The sequence below is a fragment of the Pteronotus mesoamericanus genome, unplaced genomic scaffold (genome assembly GCF_021234165.1).
Source record: "Pteronotus mesoamericanus isolate MK-2021 breed Mesoamerican mustached bat unplaced genomic scaffold, CSHL_Meso_final scaffold_54, whole genome shotgun sequence".
In the NCBI taxonomy this organism is placed as follows: Eukaryota; Metazoa; Chordata; class Mammalia; order Chiroptera; family Mormoopidae; genus Pteronotus; species Pteronotus mesoamericanus.
Window position 1 is genome coordinate 79017249 of NW_026555321.1, and position 26763 is coordinate 79044011.

At 38.9% G+C, this 26763-nt stretch overlaps 1 protein-coding gene across 3 annotated transcripts in view; it reads right to left on the reverse strand.

Moving 5' to 3' along the window:
- Positions 1-18972: 18972 nt before the first annotated feature.
- The window catches only part of ATP6V1H (ATPase H+ transporting V1 subunit H), a 142123-nt gene continuing 134332 nt past the window's right edge, over positions 18973-26763 (reverse strand). For all 3 annotated transcript variants that reach the window (XM_054595542.1, XM_054595540.1, XM_054595541.1), the window contains one exon: positions 18973-19298. In XM_054595542.1, coding sequence (XP_054451517.1) covers positions 19238-19298 — 61 coding nt within the window. In that variant the 3' untranslated portion in view covers positions 18973-19237. The remainder of the gene's footprint in view (positions 19299-26763) is intronic.

Consider the following 26763-nt stretch of genomic DNA (forward strand, 5'->3'; position numbering starts at 1 on the left):
AATGTGAAAAATTTGTAGCCATTATTTTTTCTTATTTTTTAACTCCTCCTTTCTCTCCTCCGCTCACGCTTTAATTACATATATGCTAGAACACTTGATATTACCTCACAACTCACTGAGATTTACTTTTTTAGCTTTTTCTCTCTGTGTGCTTCATCGTAGACTTACTGCTGTTTTTAGGATCACTGTTCCTTACTTCTTCAGTGATTACTGTGCTTTTAATTCAATAAAGTGTGTATTTCATCTCTGAAATTATCTTTTTTATCTCTAGAAGTTCCATTTGGGTCTTTGTTAATATCTTTGATTTCTCTCCTTGTCACATTCATGTTTTCCTCTGCATTCTTGAGCATTTGGAGCATATGCTAATAGTTTTTTAACATTTGTGCCTACTAATCCTTTTATTTTATCATTTGTAGATTTTTTTCATTGAATGATTTTTTTCTCCTTATTCTCAGTTAATTTTTTCTTCATTTCATGTTTTATTACTTCTAATTGGATGTCTGATATTGTGACTTTTATGTGGCTGTGCACTGTATTTAATTTAAGGGATTTGGCACACAGGTTACTCGGGAACAATCATCCTTTCAAAGCGGCTCTTAAGACTTGTTAGGGCAGATCTATAGGAGACTTTAGGGTTAATTTAGCTCCACAACTAAAGTGTGGCACTTCTGAAGACTCTCTGGTCTTCTGTATATTGCAAGGTCTCTCCCTCCTGTAGAAGGGAACGCAGACTCTTCCCAGCTCTGTGCCAGCTCTGGGGAACTTCCCAGAGTTCACACATTCATCCCATAAATTCAGCCAAAGACTTGAAGAAATCCCTTTCTAGATCCTCAGAGTTTGCTCTGTGCAGGTCTCTTCTTTCTAGTATTCTCTCCACAAATTCTAGCTTCTTTGATGTCTACAAGTATTGATCTTTCTCTTCAACTAAGGAAAATTGCTAGTCTCTGCACAGTGGCATGGAAACCACTTCCAGGCACTCAGGCAAAACAGTCACAGGGTAAACATTGTTTCTTGTCTCAGGGATCACATTCCTGTATTGGCTAGTTTCCAATGTCTACAAGAGCTGTTTTGTATATTTTACCTGATTTTTCTAGTAATTTATTGTGGGAGAGTATTGTGGGCAGATTCTAGGGTGGCCCCTGTGATTCCCACATCTGGGTGTTCATGCCCTTGTGTGATCCACTCCCCTTGAGCATGGACAGAACCTGACTTTCTTCTAACCAATTGGATTTGGCAAAGATGAGGGGATATATGTGATTACATGTATGTGATTCTCACATAAGGTGGTAAGACCTGTCTCAGGAGGTAACATTCTACTGATGGCTTTGAAGAAACCAGCTACCATGTTAGGAGCTGCCAGCAAGAGGGTCATGTGTCAAGGAGGTGTAAGATGACCTCTGGTCAAGCCAGCAAGAATCCGAAGCACTCAAACCAGTACCATGCAAGGAATTGGATTTTTCCAAATATCATGTATGTTTGGAAGTAGATCCTTCCCTAGTCAAACTTCAAATGAGACCACTGCCCTGGTTGATGCCCGACTGCAGCTTTGTGAAACTTTAAAGCAGGAGACCCAGCTCAGCCATGCCCAGATTTCTGACCTATAGATACTGTGATGTACTGGCTTGGCCAAAAAGTTCATTTGTTTTTTTCCATAAGATGGTTCTAATAGCACTTAGTTGTCTTTAACTTTACTTGAAACAATTTTGTTAGATTGTATTGTGACAGCTGTCATATCAGTGTGCACTTTTTTAAAAACTTACCAAAATTGGTGAATTTTTTCATTTTAATATTGAAAATGGACACTTTGGCATATTATGCTTTATTATTTCAAAAAAGGTAAAAACGTAACTGAAATGCAAAAAAAGATTTGCACATCGTATGGAGAAGGTGCTATAACTGATTGAACATGTCAAAAGTGGTTTGCAAAGTTTTGTGCTGGAAATTTCTTGCTAGATGATGCTCCAACAGTCAGGTAGATCAGTTGAATTTGATAGTGATCAAATCAATGCATTAATTGAGAACAATCAATATCATATCATGCAGGAGATAGCTGACATGCTCAAAATATCCAAATCAATAAAGTTATTGGCAAAAATGAAAAATATGTCTTTTATTTTATAGAAAAAACCATACGGACTTTGTAGCTAACCCAATAGCAGGTGTGTGTTTCAACCTTCTGAATCTGTGGTGATATTGTTACAGAGCAATAGATAACTAATAATGAAGTTAATTCCCAAAGCAGTTAATATTTCAGGGCAGAAACAAAAATTCTACTCTACATTTAAGAGGAAAAGAATACATTTGATTATTTACTTTATCTAAAATAATCCAAAAGTTGAGACTTACAGACTTCTGGCCAAGATGGAGGAATAGATTGATACAATTTGCCTCTGCACACAACCAAAAGAAGGACAACAACAAAAAACAATCAGAACTTCCAGAAAATTAAATTGTATGGAAGTCCGACAACCAAGGTGTTAAAGCAGAAACATTCTTCCAGACTGGCAGGAAGGGTAGATAAGGCAGCCAGGGCAAAGAGAACGCATGACAAGGTGGCAGCTGGATGGCTTGGTGGGTGAGACTGCAGCTGGCAGTGCCACATTTGTGTGCAGATAAACTGGAAGGAACAACAGGGGAGCAAGGCAGACTGTGCAACCCAAGGTTCCAGTGCAGAAAAAGGAAGCCTCAAAACCTCCGGCTGTAAAAACCAGTGGGGGTTGTGGTGGCAGGATATGCCTAGCCTCACAGGAGAGTCTGTTAGAGAGACCCACAGGGTCCTAGAACATACACAAACTCACCCACTTAGGAATCAGCACCAGAAGGGCCCAATTTGCTTGTGGGTAGCAGAGGAAGGGACTGAAAACCAACTAAGAGCCAAGCAAGCGGCATTGTTCCCTCTCTGACTTCTCCCCTACATACAGTGCCATAACGCAGCGACATGGGTTGCCCTGCCCCAGTGAATACCTAAGGCTCTGCCCCTTACAATGTACCAGGTGTGCTGACACAAACAAATATGGCCCAAATGAAAGAACAGATCAAAACTCCAAAAGAACTAAGTGACCAAGAGATAGCCAACCTATCAGATGCAGAGTTCAAAACTCTGGTAATCAGGATGCTTACAGAAAGAGTGTAGAGGAAAAAGTGAAGGCTATGCAAAGTGAAATAAAGATAAATATACAGGGAACCAACAGTAAAGGGAAGGAAACTGGGACTCCAATCAATGATTTGGAGCAGAAGGAAGAAATAAACATTCAACCAGAACATAATGAAGGAAAAAATTCAAAACACATGAAGAGAGGCTTAGGAACCTCTAGGACAACTTTAACATTCCAACATCTGAATCACAGGGGTTCCAGTAGGAGAAGGAAAAGGGCAAGAAATTGAAAACTTACTTGAAAAAATAATGGAGAACTTCCCCATTCTGGCAAATGAAATAGACTTCCAGGATATCCAGGAAGCTCAGAGAGTCCCAAATAAGTTGGACCCAAGGAAGCACACACCAAGGCATGTCATAATTACACTACCCAAGATTAAAGATAAGGAAAGAATCTTAAAAGTAGCAAGAGAAAAGGAGACTGATTATGAAGATGTTCAAGGAATTTAGTGAGGACTTCAACAGCATAAAAAAGGACATGGAAACCATAGAAAAGAACCAGTCAGAAATGAAGAATACACTAACTGAAATGAAGAATAATTTACAGGGGATCAGCAGTAGAATGGATGAAACTGAGAACCAAATCAGCAATTTGGAATATAAGAAGGGAAAAAACACTCAATCTGAACAGCAAGAAAAAAAACCAGAACCCTCCCTGCCTCAGATGAGGATAGTACAAGGAGCCTGTGGGACAACTTTAAGCATATCAATGTTTTCATTATGGGGGTGCTGGAAGGAGAAGAGAGAGAACAAGTATTGAAAACCTATTTGAGAAAAATCACAAAAAAACTTCCCTAACTTGGAGAAAGAAGTAGGCATACAAGTCCAGGAAGCACAGAGAGTTCTAAACAAGATGAATCCAAAGAGGTCCACACCAAGACACATCATAATTAAAATGCCAAAGTTTAAAGACAAAGAGAAAATCTTAGAAGCGGCAAGAAAAAAAGCAGATAGTTACCTACAAAGTAGCTCCCATATAACTGTCAGCTGATTTCTCAACAGAAATGTTGCAAGCTAGAAGGAATTGGCAGGAAATATTCAAAGTGATGAAAAGCAAGGACCTACAACCAAAATTACTCTACCCAGTAATTTATCAATTTATCTTTGATTCTAAAGTTATCATTTAGAATCAAAGGACAGATAAATAGCTTTCTCAAACAAGCTAAAGGAGTTTATCATCACCAAACCATTATTATATGAAATGTTAAAGGGTCTTCTTTAAGAAGAATAAACTCACAACTATCAACAACTGAACCTAAAACAAAAACAAAAACAAACTAAGCAAACAACTAGAACAGGAACAAAATCACAAAAAAAGGAGATCACATGGAGGGTTATCAGTGGGAAGGGAGAGGTGGGAGAATGGGGCAAAAGGTTCAGGGAATAAGAAGCATAATTGGTAGGAACAAAATAGACAGGAGAAGATTAAGAATAGTATAGGTAATAGAAAAGCCACAGAACTTATATGTATGACCCATGGACATGAATTAATTGGGGGGAATGCTGGAGGGAAGTGGGGTGCAGGACAGAGGGAGGTAAAGGGGGGGAAAATCAGACAACCGTAAGGCATAATCAAGAAAATATACTAAAAAGAAGATAAAAATATGAACAATAAAATGGTAATAAATTCATATCAATCAATAATTGAATCTTAAACACAAAATAAACAAACAAGCAGAACAGAAACAGAATCATAGATATAGAGAACATTTTGATGGTTTCCAGATGGGAGGGGTTAGGAGAGTGGGCAAAAAAAGATGAAGGGATTAAAAAGCACAAATTCATTGTTACAGAATAGTCATGGAGATGTAAAGAATAGCATAGGGATATAGTAGCCAAAGAACACATATGCATGACCCATGGACATGGACAACAATGGGGTGATTGCCTAAGGGAGTGAGCAGGTCTGTGTGGAGAGGGATAAAGGGGAAAAAATTGGGACAACTGTAATAGCATAAACAATGAAATATAATTTAAATTTTAAAAAGAAATAAATCCCAGTTTTGTCCCTTGTGACCTGCTACATCCTTACCTATTTTTGGATGTAGATTTCTCATCTGTAAAGTAAAACTAACCACTGCCTTGCAGTATTTTTGTGGGGTACAGCTGGGCCAGGTCACATAAACCACCTACCACAGGGACTGGCACATGAGAATTTAATATATTTTAGTTTCGATTTTGTCAGATCCAGTGAAGTTAACACAACTAATTGATATTTTTATATTCTGTAGTAATTGATAGTAGAGACAGGAAAGATCCAGAGGAGAATTCCATTAACATCATGTAGCAAATATTTCCGAAGTTTCACTTAGTATATAGGTAACTGGCTGGAGCATAGACATATTTTGGTGAATACAACAGACTTGTTCTCTAATCTCATGATGCTTACAACGATCTAGTGCAGAGAACATAGGTAGATGGAAAGATAGATAGGTAAACAGATAATTGATAGTTACATAGATAATTGATAGATGAAAATATATATGTAATTTGTTCAATTGAGTAATCCCATCGAAATACATACATAAGGCGATACTATTTTTTTTCAGAAACTATTTCCATGTTAATTTTGTCTAACAGGTTCCCCCTTTCTCTCAAACTATCTTTTTTATTTTTTGTTTTGTTTTTGGGGGTTTTTTTTTGTTTTCTTTTTAATTTAATTTTAATTTATTTTTTCAAATACATTTGTCTCTGCCTCCCCCCCACCACTTTGTCTTGCCCCCTCCTTCCTTCCCTCCCTCAGCTTTTCCCCTTTGGTTTTGTCCATGAGTCCTCGCTATATGTTCCTTGACTTTCCCCTTCCCTTCCTTTTCCCCACGCCCCCCTTTCCCTCTTGTCTCTGTTGATTTCTTTTCCTTTCAGTGTTGCTGGTCAAACTGTCTCTCTTAATAAGGGTGTCAGTGTCAGTATGATTCCATACTTCTCAATCTGTTTTAATTATTAAAACAACCTGGTAAATATGTCAATCTCACAGTCAATTAAAATTACTCTTCTCTTCTCCCCAGCCCATGGCCACTCCGCTCGCCGATGAACGCACAGCTCCTGTTGCTGGAAGGTTGGGGATGCAGAGACTCTGCTGTGTCTGAGACTCTTGCAACCGTCTTCCCCTTTGTTGTTGGAAAGAGGAAGAAGATGAAAAATGATGTTTTCCTACACTGTTCTGTTCATGTTGAGTTTTGCCAAGTTAGTTATAACTGTTAATCCATTATATAAGCAAGAACATGGTGAGCGTGAGACAGCTGCTGTGTTTTTATTGATTATAATTGTCTGAAATTCATTCATTGTCTGTAGAATAGATGAGGATAGTCCCCCCAACAAGACCCACAACAGTTGAATCCTGATCCCTTGCAAGATTTGATGTCTTCCTACTTTTCTACCTACTTTTTCTACCGTTTTTCAACACTGAGGTGATCTCCAGCAAACTTGCCTCCTCTTTCTTATCTACCTCCATGGCCCCAACTCCCTTACCACGAGAGAGAGTCTATCTTCTCTTTCTACTTGGCCAAACTATCACCTCATTTCTCATCAAGCCCTTTCCCACATCCATTAGTAAGAGGACAGATCAGCCGGTGCAGCAGTTCGGAGAACACCCAAATGAAAAATGGGAGTATTCCCTCCTCCCAGCACCACAAACTTTGGAGTCTTGTTCAACCAGGCTTAAAGGAAGTGAACGAACCCTGTCACCTGCCGTATGGACAGCCTCTTTTCATGAACACTGCTATCTCCCTAACAGCTGCTTGTCCCCTCCAAGACCCCCATTTTTATCTCTCATTTCTAAAGGCTGGAACATGTGGCCCTCTTGGTTGCCAACGTAAAGAGAGGCTAGAGAAGCTACCATGGGTTTTCTACAACCTCAGCCTGGAAGTGACATACATCCCTTCTCCTCAGCTCATTTCACTTCTTCTCTTCAGATAGAGAGGGGGCTGGGGGAGCAGTCTTTCATGTGCCCACCTCTAAAAGGAAAATATGAGAATAGTGTCTACCTCTAAAAGGAAAAGAACGTTCAAGGCTCTAGAACTGTCAGGCTTTGCAAGTTAGGTAACATCTACTGCTATCCCTAAACTCTAATAATGGATTTCTGGCATTTTAGAAAATATTCCTATACCTCCTGCTAAGATTCTAGAAATGGATATTTAAATAGTATTTGCAGATATTTTTTCCTTTGCATACAGGTAATTTCCCATAATATAAAGGTTCACAATATCGTAACAGGTAAGATTCATCCCATCCCCTGTTGATGAGAATACCCAAGTGTCCACCAGGGTTGTAACCCAGCACAGCAGGCAAGCCTTAAGAGACAGAAAAAGACAAAGATATGGGATCTAGAAAAATGGATGGAACAAAGCAAGAATGGAAGTGGGGTGTTTTTTCATTGTTGTTGGTCATTGAGGCACTTCTTTCAGTCACTGCCAACACTGGTGTTGTGTTGGGAAGATAAGCTTGATACACACAGGTGTGGTTTTATTAAGGTCTCATCAGAGAATGAGCCTACTTTTTGTAAATCCGTGATCAATGATCTTTAATATTCTTTAATCTGTGGCTTTTCCACACCACCCCTTCCTTCTAAAAAACTGTGGATTTGAGGTGCCTATGTACTCTCCTTGCTTTCAGAACATCTAACAGCTTCAGAATAGAGTTGGGCTTAAGCTTTGTGACAATGTCCTAGACCTTCAGAATACATCTTTGTAGTGGGTGCTAGTGATGTTATGACCATTGGCCTGGTATGAGCCAAACCTAGACACTTACATCCTAGGAGTTCCTGAGGAATTGTTTTCTCACTCTTGCACTTTAGTAAAAATGTTAAAACTGTTATTGTCTGAGAGATTATGTGAGATTGAGGTTTACTGGGACAAAAATGGAGAGAGAAGAAGAGAAACAGGTGCTGAGATTTCTGAGTTGGTGAGAACACTGATCCCTCCTTATTAACAGGAAGGGTCTCCAGCAGCGAACTACCTGCAGCGATGTATGAGTCATCCTGACTTGCATCTAAGGCAGCCCCGCAGTTCAGTGTAATTACAGACAACATAGTCTCAGCGGTAGCCTCTTCACTAACCAGAAGTACATGTAAAAACCTATTTTATTTTTTTAATTAATTAATTTATTTTTTCAAATACATTTGTCTCCACCTTCCCTCCACCACTTAAAAACCTATTTTAATACTTAACAGAAAGTATATAGAGCAAGGTCCTAATGTAAACACACATGGATGCTCTGTCATCGTAATGTGACAAATTCAGAAGCGAAGTGCTAGATAGTAAGCCATTCCTGTTTATAGTCAGTACACTTAATAATACCTTGTGTTGGACCTTTTATTTATGAAAACTGCGTATGATTATATGCCCATTTATAAATTAACAACAATAAAAAAAAAACCCTGGCATACTCAGGTGATTTGGAAAGACAGTTACAACTTCTATTTCCAAAGAAAAAAGGAAAGTTGGCTCCCTGAGCAAATACACATGTTTTGCCTCCAGTGGCTTGTTACTTTGTTTGTTTGTTTGGAGTTTGGTTGATGTTATTGTTATAGTTGCAGTTCCCAGACCACTTCCTGGGAATAAGGAGAAACCTTCAAGCTTGCCTCTATTACTAAAATGCAAAGACACACAGGAGATGTTGGGACTATTTGTAGAGGAAGAAAGAGACAAAAAGAAAGAATATGGCACAGCCCAGAGAGGTTCCCAAAGACTCAAAACCAACTCCTAGATTTCCAAAATCAAGGTGGCGGCATAATCATTAACACGGAATGCATCAGACCTACTTTCCTAAATCCAGAGATATATCTCTTCCATTGTAAGTGCTGAACACCAAACTACCCCTGGTCCCTTCTCTCCTTCCTGTCACATCAGACTCTACTTTCAGATCCCACTAACCACCTCCTACTTTACACATGCATCAATCCCTGTTTCTCCGACACAGTCCTCTACAACAGGGTGTCATAAAAATGTTTACCAGAAAAATATCAACTCATCAGAAAGACAGGTTGATTTAATCAACCAAAGAGGGCAGAACCTTCCATGGACCAGTCACCAGGAGAGGTGGCTTCTAGAATGAGCCCTGCCTGAAAGAATTTGGGTATAGCCAGAACATACTCACACATACACATATACACTCAAAACATCGAAACCCCTGCCAAGATCCAAGCTAAGTTCCTGAAAAGGCTGGGCCTGGCAAAACCTTGGCTTGTAAGATAAAAGTTTTCAAGAAAGAGAGGTAGGGAAAAAATTAAAATTATATAATATATACATATTTTAGATATGGCAGTGTAGCTTTTTTGCCAGTTCATTAAAATTTGAACATCTCCCATCTGTTGAGAGTGTGCTAGCACTTCGATCAGCTATGGGACAATCCTCGCAGGTAGTACATCCTCCTGAATTAAATTCACGGACATTCAGAACACCGCACAATGCCCGACTCCTTTGCAGCACCTCTGCCATGCAGGCCTCTTTTGAAAGTCTCTGAATCCAATCTTCTTGGTTTGAAATTTCATTTATTTTGTCCTTTTATTCTTCCTTGTTTCTTTCCCCAAGCCTCGAAAATGACTGTCATTAGTCTGACAATACTCCCCAGAATGCCCACGGAGAGTGTTCTGTTCTGGGCTCAGAGCAGCACAGACAGACTCATCCTGCACCGTCCTTGGACCCATGATGTCTAGCAAGGAGGGGCAGCAGCCCACCGGGGGTCTAATGTGACCTGCACAGGCAGAAGTCTCAGAAGCTTACAGTTTGGCAGGTAAATACTTCAATATTGAAAAACTCAAGGAGCGACAGGCACTGGGAGCCCAGGAATGTTCCAGAGAGAAGAATCAGTAGGCACCAGATGTGCATATGCGGTCAAGGAGCCACAGAAAATTCAGCATGGAGCATGAAGTTCAAGGGGCCTCCTCATCACACAAGTCCTGAGACAACCAAATCCAACCCAAGACTGGTGTGTATCATACTTAGTGGAGGAGAGCGATGATTATATTGCATGAGCAGAGAAAAAACATGATTTTATTTTTGAAGCCAAGCTAATCTTTTCCCCTCAAAGGGTGCCTCCAGTAGTGAGAGCTGTATGGTCTGTGCCTTTATTCTATACTTACCATTGTCTTTTGGAGATTCTTAACTTTCCACATATCATTTCTTCTCCCTGCCTCCCAAAGTTGGGGGGTGGGGAGCAGTTTTCTTACAAGAAACAATTGTGGTATCTGAGTTTCTTTATAGGCCACCTGGTGTTTGGCACAGTGAGGTGGGAGGGTTTCTGAAGCTAGGGCCCCATTTCAGGAAGCCACCGCTGACGCTGGCTCCAGCCTCAAATGTCCAAGTGCAGGACAGAGAAATGGCCCTGGTAAATCAGCTGTTGACACACTCCACACCCACTTTATTCACAGGTGTTGGAAGGAGCAGAGCAATCCCAAGCTCACTCAGGCCTGGTGGGATGGGCAGTCCCCACGCCACCTTTGTCTCCACTGCTGGTGCCAGTTTTAACACCTCCCTTGAACTCTAAGCAAGGTACCAACTGATACTCATGTTATTATTAAGAAATGAAATTATTTATTTTAGGGAAAAGTGATGAACGTGCCTGGTATTTTGTGAGATTAAATATGACAAAGTTTAGGTTTATGGGTATTAGGAAGTGAGTTCTAGCCTCTTGTTTGATTTTCCCTGTTTGGGCCTTTAGCATATGATAAATATTCATTCCTTGATAGTCTTTATAATTAGCAGCAACTTGGTAGGAAAAAATAAGATAAGCAAGAGCTTAGGAGACATTTCTTACTTTCAAAATTTAAATGCACCAATAAAAACTGCACAGTAACTGCATAATTTGAATATGTAAATATCTTCCTCTTGAAACAATTTTTATTAAAATAGCACTTTGTAAAAAGAGATTTTATATATAACTATAGCCTCAACATTGACATTGTATGGGAATGTTTTTTGAAGGACTGTTGTTTATCTAGAGAAAGCCCCCCCCCACCTCACCCCCGCCATCTCTCTGGCCCCTAGGCACAGCCCTGGGAGCTTGTGTCACTGGGTTGCCTGTGCTCACAGTGATGAGAGACAAATATCTGAGAATGGTATTCAAGGCAGTAAGAAGGAGGGATTTTGTTAAGAGCCAAATCCACTAAAATATCTTAATGTTTGTGGATTATATTCACCTAGCTCGAAAGGTACCTTAGCTCCTTCCCAAACAGCCAGGGAATGGATTTCTCTCCATACAGCCTAGTGTTGGCAAATGCTAAGCCTCAGCCTCAGGGGCACATAGCTGCTCTGCACAAGCCTGCATCCATGGAGCGCCCTTCTCTGGTGCTGCCTATTGTCAGGAAGCCGTGTTTGCAAAGGGAGGCCAGGGCCAGCAGCAGCGCCATTAGGGCAGCCACCTTAGGTTCTGCCTGTGCTGAGGAGGGGACTCGGTATTCCAGAGACCAGGCTTGGATGGCTGTAGTCATTTTTAGGATAAGCTTTATGTATGGCTAGATCAACTCCTATTTTAGGGTCATTCTTCTTGCACACCCAGCCCTTTACTCTCTTAACCACTGGTTCTCATACAACTCTCCCTGATAAGGAAACTTGTGATGGAGAGTATCTTTTGGAAAGCAACAGGCTGACAGGTTCTGGTCCCAGACCAAGCGATTCCACACTTGAAATCCTGTGGACCTATTCACCTAAGATAAGTACAGTGCATACTGAATAAATACAATACAAAGTAATGATTATAGAGATGAATATAAAATAACAACTTTGTCTGAATTACTGAGAACATAGCCTTGATGAGGGAGGAAACATGAACGCATTAGCGTTCACTTTTTTAGTAGTGTTTGTTCTGGTTATCCGTTCCTTATTCTGTAATGGTGTAAATTAAAATTCCAGGCCTGGAAGCAGAACCCTGATGAGGGTCCTGACTTCCTTTCCGCTGAGGGCACTACGTAGATCACTCTTCCTGACACCCCATAAGCTGGAGTCCTGCTTTATCTGACCATGGCACAGTGGACACCGGTGCTGGCCCCGTGTCCCTGTCCATCTCCTCACTCCTTTTGTTCAGGGCAAGATAGTCGTTGTAAAGCAAGCAAGTGCATCCCAATTAACCCTGCACTGGCTCTGCACTGCTTTTGGCCATGAGAGGTGAGAGGCTGTCTGCTGGGAAAAGGGACACCTGGAGAGTCTGGCGTGATGCCTGAGGATGCAGGCCCATGGTGAGCAGGTGCACTGCACGGGCGGAGCTGAGGGTGCCCAGTACAGGATTCCCCTGGACTTTTCTCATGGGACTGGGTCATTCATTTTAAGCTAGTTTGCATCCAGTTTTCTATTGCTTTCAGCCAGAAGTATCTTAACGGAAACATCTAAGTAAGGTCTATGTAGGGTGGGACCTTATTATTCAACAGTAAATACTTTGCAGACCAAAGTTGTTCAAACAACCCCAAAGTTCCATGTCTGTTCATTGTGGGCTGTCAGTTAATGACCTGCACAGTATGGAGGAGTCAGCTGTGCGAATTGAGGTTCTAATTGAAATTTGGGGTTCCTTCATTCCTTCATTCCTAAACCTGGTCATGGTCTGGTCAACACTTTCATCAAAGTCTTGGATGAGGACATAAAGTTATAGTGTCAGGTGGCCAAAGCTGAGAGGAACTGCTAATATACTAAGTAACAGATTAAGGATTTGAAAATATGAATAGAATTTACTTGAATATTAAAAGAATAATATCCATGATCAAATATGATTTATTTATTCCAGAACTACAAGGATATCTTAGCCTTGGGAAATCCATAGATTAATTTGAGGGGGACCTTAGAAGATCACATCCATGGGTCAAATATAAACTTCCATGCAATTACAAAATTCAACATCTACCATTGACTGGGATGAAACTTGGAATAGGCCAGGAACAGATGGATTTCTCCTTAACATAGTAATCGTCTCAGACCAATAGCTGAATCTTGCATAAGATCATAATACTGGGGGGTATCACCTTTAAGATTATGATCCACAAAGTGTACACTATTAAGTAACATTGTCCTGGGAGTTCAGATCAATACAATAACTAATAAGGAGCATTTTATGTGATTATTACATAGAAACTCAAGGGCCCTATCCTTTAGCCCTGACAAGTCCATGAAGTAGGTACTATCATTTCTATTTTACAGATAAGCAAACCGAAGCCTAAGGAAATTTGATGATACCTAACTGATAGTATGAGGAAGAGTTTATATTTAACCTAGATCTCTCCATTTCTTATGTGGAACAGAACGGACACTCACAACTCTTGGAAGAAAGGAAACAAAGTTGTTACTTGTCGGTTATGGGATTATATACCAACAAAATATATACAACTGAAAGACTGTTCAGTTAATAACTATATGGTAAAATGACTAGACACAGGATAATTATTTATATATATTTAGAAATAATGTCCCTATACACTAGCAATCATGGTTAGAAAATATAATAAGATAAAATCTTTTTCACAACAACAAAAGTAAAAGAACTGGTAGAAAATACCTTTAACAAAATTTCTGGGATCTGTATGCTGAAGCTACATTAACTTTAGACATAACGGCTAAATGGAAAAAATCCATTTTTCACATAGGAAAAGGTAGTACTATAAGAGCCTTCTCAAATTAATGTATAGATTAAAATAAATTACATCAAAATCTCAATGGAAACTTAAAGAAATAATTCAAACCTCACCTAGAAAAATAAACTGGCAAAACAAAACAAAACAAAACAAAACAAAACAAAAAACCCTAAACAGCATTTGGGGGAAAACCATCAGAGACTCATATACCAATAGCAAATATTACAGTAGATTTTTAAATATCCATAATCAAGCCAGTGTGAACTTGAAAAGAAACATAAGGGAGCTCTTTGTGTTATCCTTGCTACTTTTCTGTATCAAAATAAAGACTAATATTGTATCAAAATAAATCAACACCTTAGTCCATTGCACTGCAGAGACTCATTGATGATTCTGAATGAATTGCAACTTCTGGGTCGCTGGAAGCAGTTACTATTGGAATTGGTCACTTGTGACAGCATGACAGGAATGGGGACTACCCACTTAGAGGCCAGGGCTTCTTCTCTGTATGGGAGTGAAGAACCCGTGGAGAGAGGGAGCTGGAAGTCACTGCCACAGTGTAACAGGCGAGGCAAGGTACAAAGCTCTGTATTCAGGAATTAAGTCAGAAATTCCACTTTCTCTTAAACCTGAGGAGAACGGAGGCCAACGAAGTCGTCTTCATAATTACTGCGAAGTCTCAGAAGCGTTCAGGTCTCAGTAACAATAAAAAGAACATCAAAACAATGATTCAGGTGGAGGATGGGAGAGTGGATAGCCAGACATGTAGACAAAAAGATGGAATGACAAGGGAATAAGCCTCCCTTGGTGGCAAGGAAGTGTTTTGAACTCTTTCTACAGTAACCCTGCAAAATTCACTTTTTCCAAACCATTCTGAACCTTGCACTTGCCAGTGACAAAGATCTGATTTTCCCAGAAAAGTTTATTCCATATTTCATTAACCAAACTTGACTGAAGCACTCTCGAATACCCCCTTCCACCCAAATCTTGGGAATTGGAAGCAATGGTTTCCTGGCGGGTGGCAACAATGAAAAGTTAAAATTCTGGATGAATAGCAGTGGGAGTCCAAGGCTCCCATGAGTAGTTATTGCTACTGTTTGGGTTGTCTATTTTCCTGCTATTTATTTTCTAAGGGTCTTCTCTCTTCTCTGTTCTTCTTCTCTTATCCTCTTTTGGGTTAATCAAGTTAACCCAATATTTTTAGTATTCCATTTTACCTTCACTAATGGCTCTTCAGCTGTACCTCCTATTGTTTTAGTGGTTGCTCTAGGGAATTGAATATGCATCCTAAATTTATTATCACTTTATTTCATATTGTTACCCCACTTCATGTACATGCAAAAACCTTACAAGAATAAAATTCCATTTTCCTCCCCCCTGCAACCTTTGTGGTACTGTTACAAATATTTTATTTCTACATAGGTTACATTGTGATTCAGTTATCTTTGTACATTAGTTCTTTCAACCAGATACCCTGGTATCTCCTTTTTCTTTGAGAGGGGGAAAGACAAAAGCATAGACAGTTACTGGAAGGTAAAGCCTCTAGAGCCAGTATTCCTTTGTTCCTAGAGTGTTTCTTCCACTTTGATTTTATTTTTTGAAGAGGACTCAACACTTTCTCTTTTAAAAAGTGAAAGAGAATGTGAACTCGATGTCAGATTTGCATAAATATAGAAGTAACATTATCTGCAGCTCCTTCTTCTGACTTTTTCATTGGTAACTTGTTCAGGAAGTTAAAGGAGCCACATCTCTTAAGCAGAACAGAACATTTTGTGCAGCAAAACAAGAGAAATTTCAAACTGAAAAGTGATTTCATCACAAGGTTCAAATTTGACACCTACCAACTCTGAGTGGTTCCAAAATTTAGTCTCAAATATTTTCTATTTTCAGAGGCAAAGAATGAGCACAGAGAACCTTTTAAGCAATTATAAAATAAGCCAAAAGCATCAATACTTGGTTCTGTGCTTTCTTTTACATCTAAAAGTTAAAAAATCATTTAAATTTTAATTATATGAAAATTGACCTCAATTACTCTAATGCAGCTATAACAGAAAGAAAAATTTTAATTGATATATTCTAAAAATCTGACAGCTGTGACTGGCCAGGTGCAATGTGTAGGAACATACTTTGCTGGTGAATAAGGCTCTCGCCACATATCTTTTAAAATGAGGGTCCAAAAGTCCCCAAAAAGGAGTTTTCTAAAAAGGAAGATACGATTTCATTCTCCCTTTGATGTGAACATCTCTGTGCCTCTTGAGATCTGAAAATTCAAAGGTTCTTTTCTCCCTTCAAATTACTGTGCATATGTGCTCAAGGTTAATTTTATTATAAAATATTAATGGATATCTTAGAAATCAGTTTATATAGTTGGATTTCCTGTCAAACTTTGTAAAACCTATTGTGCCCTCAACAACAAATCCAATAAAACAACACCTAAATTCTGCACCAAGTTTTTTCTAATATATTTCAACTTTCAGTGAAATTATTTGACAAATTTAGACTAGTGGTCAATGAAGCACAAAAGGATTTTAAAAGAGGAACACATAAAAAGAAGCACAGAAAAAATTTTGTGTAAACTGTTTTAATACAGGTGGAGTAACACATTTTATCATTGTGGTCCTTGTTTAGGCTGTTTAGATATTTTAAAATGCTTAATAAAATTTGTTTTACTATATTCCCTGATTAGATTTATAATCATTAACTGTTACTTTGATTTTGTTTGTGAGATTTGTAAGTCTGCTCTTTAGGTGTTTGCAGTTCAGTTGAAGATGTAAGTGGTATTAAATTTTTAGGATTTAATCATTAACTAGTAATTGAAAACATTAGGCCAGAAAAAGTCATTGTTCTTGTAATTAAGTTCTGTAAGCTGAGTGTAAAGATTTAAAGGTTAAAAAAAAAAGTGCCTACAAATAAAGTTAATTTTAATATATGGGACAATAAGTAAAACGCAAGGACATGGGAGTCTTGTGTCCCATGTATAAAAGCACTTGTTGGGAATGAAAACACTAACCACCTCCACCAGAATGATTGTCACTGGTACCTACTCTAGAACTACAGGCCTACGCAGAATGAAACTAAAATCAGAATGTATGATATTAAAGTATCAATGTGTTCTTATGAAATTCAGAAGACTGCAGTGTCTGGTTACTAGAACATATAGAAATTGAATGTCTTAAAAACCTAGTAACAACCCTGGCTGGTATGGCTCAGTGGATTGAGCACCAACCTGCAAAATAAAGGGTCTTCAGTTCAATTCCTGGTCAGGGCACATACCCGGGTTGAAGGCCAGGTCTCCAGTTGAGGGCTTACAAGAGGCATCTGACGGATGTTTCTCTCACACATCAATGTTTCTCTCCCTTTCTCCCTCCCTTCCTTGCTAAAAAGTAAATAAAATTTAAAAAAAAAACTAGTAACACTATTTCTGTCTGGTATTCTTTCATGTTTTGGTAAGCAAAAATATATGGGTCTAAGCATTTTAAAGTTTTAAACCTTTCAGTCAAGAAAAAACTGGTTTGATCATATTACCTATTTCTTGGCAAATATGAAGTAAACTCTTTAGGAAAAATCATTGAGAAAAATCACATAAAACTTACTGACCAAGAAAAACAGCCATTATTTTAACTATCCCCACATGATGTCTATGTTGAAAACGTTAAGTGAAATAAATCACAGAAAGACAAATACCATATGAGTTTACTTATATGTGGAATCTAAAGAACAAAATAAATGAACAAACAAAATATAAATAGGGTGGGCTCGGTGAAAAAGGTGAAGGGATTAAGGAGTACAAATTGGGAGCTGTAGAATGGTCACAGGAATGTTAAGTATGGCATAGGAAATGCAGTCAATAATACTGTAGTAAGTATATATGATACCACTTGGGTTCTTTAAAATATAAGGGGGATCACTTTGTAAAGTATGATTGTTTAACCATTATGCTGCGCAACTGAAATTAATATAATATTGGATGAAAACTGTAATGGAAAAATAAAATTAAAAAAACAATCATTGATCATTACACAGGAAATGGGTTCTATGAGTATCTTTCTGTAGGGAAAAAAATTACCAAAGTAAGTTGTTTATTAGCCTTACCATATTTATTCAACAACCTGATAGAGAATCACTACATATGAAAAGTGAAAATAAAATTAAAAATGATACTGAGAGAGACCCAGTGATGAGGTTAAAAAAACAGGAAGGTCAGATTTGAGGAGGCAGGTACCCACATGCCATGTATGCCCTGCTGAGGGCCTGTAGTTCCAGGATAAAAAAAGGAGGGATAAAAATAACGTATTTATTGACAATATTTAAACCAAAAAGTATTAAAAGAAAACTGACTTTCAGTTCTAAAATCCAAGAATGAGAATTTAGGAAATCAGTGAAATAAAATACTCTAAAGCTACAGGTCTTCATTAAGTTCCATAAGCAAAATCTTCTGGACCACTGTATCATGTGAATATTTAACTTAGAAATTTAAAGCTCTCTAAATATTAGCAGAGGACTGCTGCAATGTGTATGTGTGAATGGATGGGGGGATGAATGGACAGATGGACAGATACAGACACATATAATCTCAAAACACTTTGAAGGGGGGAACCAAAAAATCCAGAATTTCTTTATAAAAAATTACATATCTATTCTTAGATGTTTAGACTTCAGTCACCTTCAAAGTACTCTCCATTTGATGCAATACACCTATTCAGAGATTTTTTCCACTGCTCAAAGAACTTGTCAATTTTGATGACTTTGAGTGCTTCTGCTGTTTTTTGTTTCACTTCTTCCATACTGGCAAAATGTTTCCCTTTGAGGACTGTTTTCATACAGAGAAACAAAAAAAAAACAAGTCACTCAGGGCAAGATGGGGTGAATAGAGAGGGTGGGGCACAGTGATCATGCTGTTTTTGGTCAAAAACTGCTGAACATTCAACGAGGTATGGGCAGGTGCACTTGTAAATCTCCCATCATGAAATGGACAAACACATTTGAAAGAGTCTTCAAAAAATTCACTGAAGTCAAACACAGCCTCTCACAACCACACCCGCTGGTACACTGATACAGATGGGTGCCTAGAACACTCACCCATTGGGGGAAGCATGTACAAGGGGTCCGTCCTCCAGAAGATAATTCTGGGTTTTTTGCTGGGGGAATCGCCCCTTGTATTTGCTGTTCACTACTTTGCAAACCATTCTCCCAATCTGATTGGGACAAACAGGTAATTTTTGTTAAAGTACAAGTACAAAATGAGTAAAAAGAGAACCATAGTTGGAGTGAGAATCCTTTAATAACTATATTCATTTCTAGAGTACAATAAATACAGAAATACAAGCAACATATGTAACAGTAATATTTTTCTTAGATACAGAAAGCACCTACTTTTATACAAGTTACTGGGCAAACACTTTTACCAGAAATCAACAGTGAGAAAGCTACACAACAGAAGAAAGTTACAAACAAAATGAAAAATTATTTAACTACTGAGATTCACACTCCAGGTGTTGTGTCGCAGCTGAAATGGGAAGGCTGGAGGGCACACTTCAGCTTCGGGCAGCAGCAGTCTGAGGTTGCTCAGATTGGAGCTGTTTACCAAGATATTCCCTAAAAAAAAATAAAATAAAATAACAAGGTAAATTAGAACTTAAATGACAAAAAAACTCATTCAAAATCAAAGCATGATATACAATATCATGTATTTTCAAGATATAAAAATTAATAAACTAGACCTAGTAAACAAATTTTTTCCAAATTTCAAAAGTACCTATGCTGTATGAATTTGAAACACTGTATTTAAAATACACAAGCAAGTCATTACACACACAAACAAGTAATGCTGCATATGACTACAAGGCAATGTAATTACTTCTGAGGTAAAGCCTACTTTACTGTTTAGGTGGAAGTCTTGTTTACTGCTGCTGCCATTCTGCAATCCAAGAAGTTTAAAAATCAACTTAAGTATGATTCCACATAAGTAGACTGATATTAAAAACATACTCCCTGATGTTAGAGAATATAAGTATCTACATCTTGCAATGAACACAAGGGCACATGGAAACAACCCACCAAAAATAACATCAAGAGTCACAACACTTAGTAACAGATGCATGTTAGGGAGCACTGATTCTGCCCTGGAACAGTGTAAACCTTCAGAGATGGCTGTACTGAGCCCACAGAGCATTCACAGCGCAGAGACACACTATTCTCATTTCATAGACAAGGCATAATGTTCTCCTTCAGAAAATAAATTGAATATGCATCCACAAAATGTGTATGCCTTGCTCTAAATTACATACAGATGTCACTGTTAATCCTAGGACACAAAACAACCATTATCCTATTTTCTGTCAATGACTTGCCCAAACTTTTGTTTTTGAACTACCTAATAAGGACAGGAATATCTAAAAGCTTCCTTCTATAATAAGAAAAAAGCATGAGGACTTCCAGCCAAGATGGAGAAGTAGGCAGATACACTTTGCCTCCTCGCACAACCAAAAAAAAGGACAAAAACAAATTTAAAAACAAAAAAATAACCAGAACTGCCAGAAAATTGAACTGTATGGAAGTCCTACAACCAAGGAGCTAAAGAAGAAACATTTATCCAGAGCAGTAAGAGGTGCAGAGTTGGGCAGCCGGGACAGATATATGTGTCTATATCTGTCCATCTGTCCATGGCAAGGTGGCGGCTGGAGGACCAGGTGGGTGAGGAGGCAGCTGGCAGACCAGATGGTCCCACACATACGTGCGGATAAGCTGGGAGGAACAGCTGGGGAGTGAGACAGACCATTGCAATCCAGGGTTCCAGGAGAGGAAAAGAAAAGTCTCAAAACCTCTGGCTGTAAAAAACGGTGGGGTCTGCGGCTACAGGAGAAACTCCATGCCTCACAGAAGAGTTCGCTGGAAAGACCCACAGGGTCCTAGAAGGTACACAAACCCACCCACCCAGGATTCAGCACCTGAAAGGGCCCAATTTGCTTGTGGGTAGCAGAGGAAGTGACTGAAAACCTGCAGAGTCAAGCAAGCGGCATTGTTCCATCTAGGACCCCTCCCCGACCTACAGCATCACAACACAGTGACCTGGGTTGCCCCATGCTGGTGAATACCTAAGGCTCCAACACTTCCAACTTAACAGGTGCACAGAGTCAAAGAAATATGGCCCAATGAAAGAACAGATCAAAGATCCAAAAATGGAACTAAATGACGAAGAGATAGCCAATCTATCAGATGGTGAGTTCAAAACACTGGTAATCAGGATGCTTACAGAAGTAGTTGAGTATGGTTGCAAAATGGAGGAAAAAGTAAAGGCTGTGCCAAGTGAAATAAAGAAAAATATAAAGGGAACCAATATTAAAGGGAAGGAAACCGGGACTCAAATCAATGATCTGAAGCAGAAGGAAGAAATAAACATTCAACCAGAACAGAATGAAGAAACAAGAATTCAAAAAAAAAGAGGTGAGGCTTAGGAACATCTGGGACAACTTTAAACCTTCCAACATCTGAATCATGGGGGTGCCAGAAGGAGAAGAGGAAGGGCAAGAAATTGAAAACTTACTCAAAAAAATAAAGGAGAACTTCTCCAATCTGGCAAAGGAAAGAGACTTCCAGGAGATCCAGGAAGCTCAGAGAGTCCCAAAGAAGCTGGACTCAAGGAAGCACACACCAAGGCACATCATAATTACATTACCCAAGATTAAAGATAAGGAGAGAATCTTAAGAGCAGCAAGAGAAAAGGAAACAGTTACCTACAAAGGAGTTTCCATAAGACTTTCACCTGATTTCTCAAAATAAACCTTGCAGGCAAGAAGGGGCTGGAAAGAAGTATTCAAAGTCATGAAAGGCAAGGACCTACATCCAAGATTACTCTATCCAGCAAAGCTATTATTTAGAATGAAAGGACAGATAAAGTGTTTCCCAGATAAGGTAAAGTTAAAGGAGCTTGCCATCACCAAGCCTTTATTATATGAAATGTTACAGGGATTGATCTAAGGAAAAGACCAAAAAACTATGAACAGTAAATGACAACAAACTCACAACTATCAACTGAACCTGAAAAACAAAAACAAAAACAAACTGAGCAAACAACTAGAATAGGAACTGAATCACAGAAATGGAGATCAGAGGAGAGGTGCAGAAGGGAGAATAGGGGGAAAGGTACAGGGAGTAAGAAGCATAAATGGTAGGTACAAAATAGACAGGAGGATGTTTAGTATAGGAAATGGAGAAGTCAAAAAACTTATATGTACAACCCATGGACATGAACTGGGGTGGGGGGAATGCTGGTGGGAGGGGGTGCAGGGCAGAAGCGGGGGATAAAGAGGAGAAAAAAATGGGACAACTGTAATAGCATAATCAATAAAATATATATTTTAAAAAAAGAAAAAAAAGAAAGCCTGAGATTTAGCATAGAGACCTGGGGTTTGCATTCCAACTCCACCACTTTGTTGGCTCCAGTATTGGGGGATGAAAACACTTATGTTAACAAGGGCTAATGGAGAGGCATGTGAAGGCACCTGGCCCAGGGAGGAGCAGAAGGCACAAGGGATCCATGTCATCGCCCCTCCCATCAACTTGTTTTTCAGCCTCTCCTGGTCTGAGTACCTCCAGGGAACAATCTTTCAGTATCACCAGCATCTACTAGTAAATGTGACCCTGCCTTTCGCCCCAAAGGAAGAGAATAAGGGGAGAGGGATGATCTGTTTTACTGCCCTGCTCTCCCCTCTGACATCACAGCCTTAGCCGGAAGTTATCACAGGTGTGAAATAAGATTGAAACAGGAAACAGTTCTGTGAACTAGAGTATGGGAGGTGTCAGGAACCCTCCCCACAAAAGGTGTACAAAGGTGAACAACAATTTAAACTAATTTGAGACTAAATGAAACTTCTTATAACATGGAAATGGTTTATGGTCTTTTTAAAATCCTTACAGGAAAGTTCCTATCACTGAAATTAATTTTGGGTGTCAAGTTACAGCACGTAATATATTCTTATGTTAACTAGGAACGACGCTGACATGATTTAGACAACGGGAATCTTAATTTGCAACCAGGAATAAGCAAATAGGTCTAATTTATGCAAAGGCCAAAAGGAAAGCCTTCTTATAAATTTTAGTAGACAGAAAAGGACAGGAGTTTATGGTCGCTATCAATGCCACCACTCTGGGGAAGCCTGCAACTAGGAAATATTTGTGACTGCAGAGGTTTGCTCAGTTTGGTTTGGTGGGGGGAGTGGAATATAATACTTACAAAATTTCCAGATCTTATACATTTTTCTACATATACCTAAGGAATTAAGCTGAAATTAGATATGCTTCATTTGAAGAGGGTCTTCAAATATTCTAGTTTTGAATGTTGGATACTTAATGTAAAGTGCAGCAGAACTAGCCAACCCCACATTGCCACTTGGCAGAGTGATAATTTTAAGCTGTAGGCTGAAAAACAGCAAATGCAGTCACAGGCTTTCTATGAATTCCCCGTATCTGTGTAAAAACACATCCTCCACAAAGGACTCAACGATCATTACCTCTCCTCAGAAGTTTCATCAATCAGAGAGCATTGACTCTCATCACAAGAGACAAGACTAGAAGTCCACACCACATCCAAACTTTGTCACGAACTACCTCCCATCCATGTTGACTAAAAATCATTTATTCTGCCCCCATCCTTTTCCCTATTAAGATGTAATTTAAGCCTAAATTCTAAATCTACTTCTTTGAGTTACTCATTTTATTCCTGGGTATCTCCCATGTGTACAAGAGGTATACATTTTAATAAACTTTTTCTCTTGTTAACCTGTCTTCTGTTACAGGGGTCTCAGCTTAGCACTCAGAAGGGAGAGGGAAAATAATTCTTCTCCCATACAAGAGTGACCTCAGAAAACATTTTAAGAGTATACTCAAAGACACCATGCCATCCTTCAATTATAATCACCTGTGATTCCTTCAGTAATGGACCAATGTCAAGGACCATGTTCTAAGTGTGTTTCCAAGACAACTGGTGAAAGGATATGGCTAAACCTTCCCGAGCTCAGTGCTGTGGCTGCTAAGGGATGAGAAGGGGTCCTTGTGGATTTGGTCACTCACACACACACGAAGGGTCACATCTGCCCCATCCCTTTCAAAGCCATGAAGGGTAGTTCATTTCCCATATCAGATATAACTAATATTTTGGGAATTACAGTGAACTCTTGGAAGTGGGGAAGAGATGACTGATTTCTTTACAAAAGAGACACAGGGTCAAAGTAGAAGGATATTAAAATAGAACAAAGGTGAAGTGTTCTGGCAGAGAACTGAAAACATGCCCAACCCTGGCTTCTTCTGCACCAGTCTCTCCTCCTTTGTATTCCTGGTCAGAGGTATTTATTATGAATAAAATGCTCTGCTATACTCTCATGTTCTTCCTACATACAGATGTCCATTGAGGCATTCATGTCTTCATGACTTTAGTGCCTGGCTATAGAAACCAGAGCCTCCTTTCCTCTGTCTTCAAACTAAGGATTATGCAATTTAGGATTAGCAAAGGACAAGGTCACATATAGATGTAAATTGTTCAACTGAGAACTTGAACATCAAGAATATAACTTGAAGAATTACAGGTCATAAAATGACAAAAGTCTAACAGAAGAGCCCAGATGGGACTCACAGAAAGTAGAATCAAATCTCCTCCTCAGGCTTTCTTGAAAATACTGGGTTGGCCAAAAAGTACATTTGGGTTTTCTCTGTAAGATGGTTCTAATAGCACTAAGTTGCTTTTCACTTCATTCAAAACAATTTTGTTAGATTGTATTGTGAAAGCTATCATATCAGCATGCAATAAAAAAAAAACCCTATGAAAATTGACGAATTTTTATGTAGCTATTTTAATATTGAAAATGGAAGAACATACAACATTTTTGGCATATTACTCTTTATTATGTTAAGAAATGTAAAAATGCAACTGAAATGCAAAAAAAAAGATTTGTGCAGTGTATGGAGAAGGTGCTGTGACTGCTTGAACATGTCAAAAGTGCTTTGCGAAGTTTCGGGCTGAAGATTTCTCACTGGACAATGCTTCATGATCAAGTACCAGTTGAAGTTGATAGCAATCAAATTGAGACATAAATTGAGAACAATCAAGGTTATGCCACACAGGAGAGAGCTGACATACTCAAAACATCCAAGTCAATAAAGTCATTGGAGAAAATGAAAAATACATCTTTTATTTTATGGAAAAAACTAAACAGACTTTTTGGCCAACCCAATAGTATGTTTGCTACAGCATGTGGGTTGTGAAAATATCAGAGAGAATTGAAACACGGCTCAACTGAAATAGATACTGTATTACAGAAAGAGGACCACTGGGAAAAATCTATTTCTTTGAACTTGGCTTGTAAAATGTTACAGTCTGCTCTTTTGATGTCAAATGGCAATGTGTAGTCAATGAAAACACTTAAGATTCATCTAAGGCTGCCTCTGAATTCTCTGTAACTCCAGCCAGACAGAAGTCCTGACAGCAAGTACCTGGGGCTGGAAACACAGAATGGTTGCTACATTCTACACTTTACTATGAGCCATCATGAAAACATGATTATGGGTATATTCATGTTATTACCCTCCATCTTGACAGCATCCCTGTGAGGTGGGTGTTATCGCCATTTACAGGAAGAGAATAGAGCCTGGGGAAACTTCAATAACTTGCTCAGGTGAGTGAGCAAACGGCCTAGCCAGGGTTCAACTCCTATTCTCTTTCTACTGTGAGGATGCCTCACCTCCAATAAGAGCCTAGAAAGTGCAGAAAACAGACACTCTTTCTATTCACTGCTCAGAACAATTTTTAAATTTGTTGATTTTGATGCCTTTTAGTGCTTCTGCCATTTTTTTGCTTCACTTCTTCTACATCAGCAAAATGTTTCCCTTTGGCTTTTTTCATGTGGGGTGGGGGAAGTGGCTCCAGGAGAGACAGGGAGAATAAGGAGAGTGAGGCATGGGGGCCATGCTGTTTTTGGTCAAAAACTGGTGAACACTCAGCTCAGTGTGGGGAGGTGCTTTTGTAAATCACCCATCATGAAATGGGCAAACACGTGGAAAGAGTCTTAAAAAAAAATTCACTAAAGCCAAACACGGCCTCTTACTACAACACCAGCTGGTACGCTGACACAGACGGGTTCCTAGAACACTCACCTAGAGGGGGAAGCTTATATTACAAGGGGCCTGCCCTCTAGAAAATAATTCTGTTTTTGGGGGGGGTCCCCCCTAATATATAAATTCCAAACTGTCTCCACAATACTTTAAAATCTTGGCCTAGGAAAAGTAGTGACCAACATCACAACATGTACTATTTTTTGGTGCCTGCTATTGATTAGGCACTGCACTACTCATGGCTTGATATATATTTTCTCAGTTAACTCTTCACAGTAATATGCATAAAGCCTACAGATAAGACCCATTTTATAGATAAAGAACTGGAGTTGGGCAAGGATAAATAACATGTTGTAATGTTAGGATAGTTAGTGGCCTAAAGGGTATTTGTACTCAAATCTGTCTAATTTTAACACTCAAGAATCTGAATCATTTTGTATATCCATCATTACAATACTATACAGAGTATTTTCACTGGCCTAAAAATCCTCTGGGTTCTGCCTGTTCATCTCTTCCCCAACACCCCTTGCAACAATTGATTTTTTTACAGTCCCCACAGCTTTGCCTTTTCCAGATGTCATATGGTTGGAATCATATGGTATGTGGGCTTTTCAGACTGGCTTTTTTCACTTAGTAGTACAATTTAAGGTTCCTCCATGCATTTTCATGGCTTGAGAGCCCATTTTTTCAAAGCAACAAATAATAATGAGTTGTCTAAGTGTACCACAATTTGTTTATTCATCTACTGAAGTATATCTTGGTAGCTTCCAAGTTTGGCAATTATGAATAAAGTTACTATAAATATCTATCTTCATGTTTTGTATGGATATGTTTTCAACTCGTTTGAGTAAATATTAAGGCACACAGCTGCTAGATCATATTGGTAAGAGTATGGTTAGTTCTGTAAGAAATCGCCAAACTGTCTTCCAAAGAGGCTGTACCATTTTGCATTCCCAAC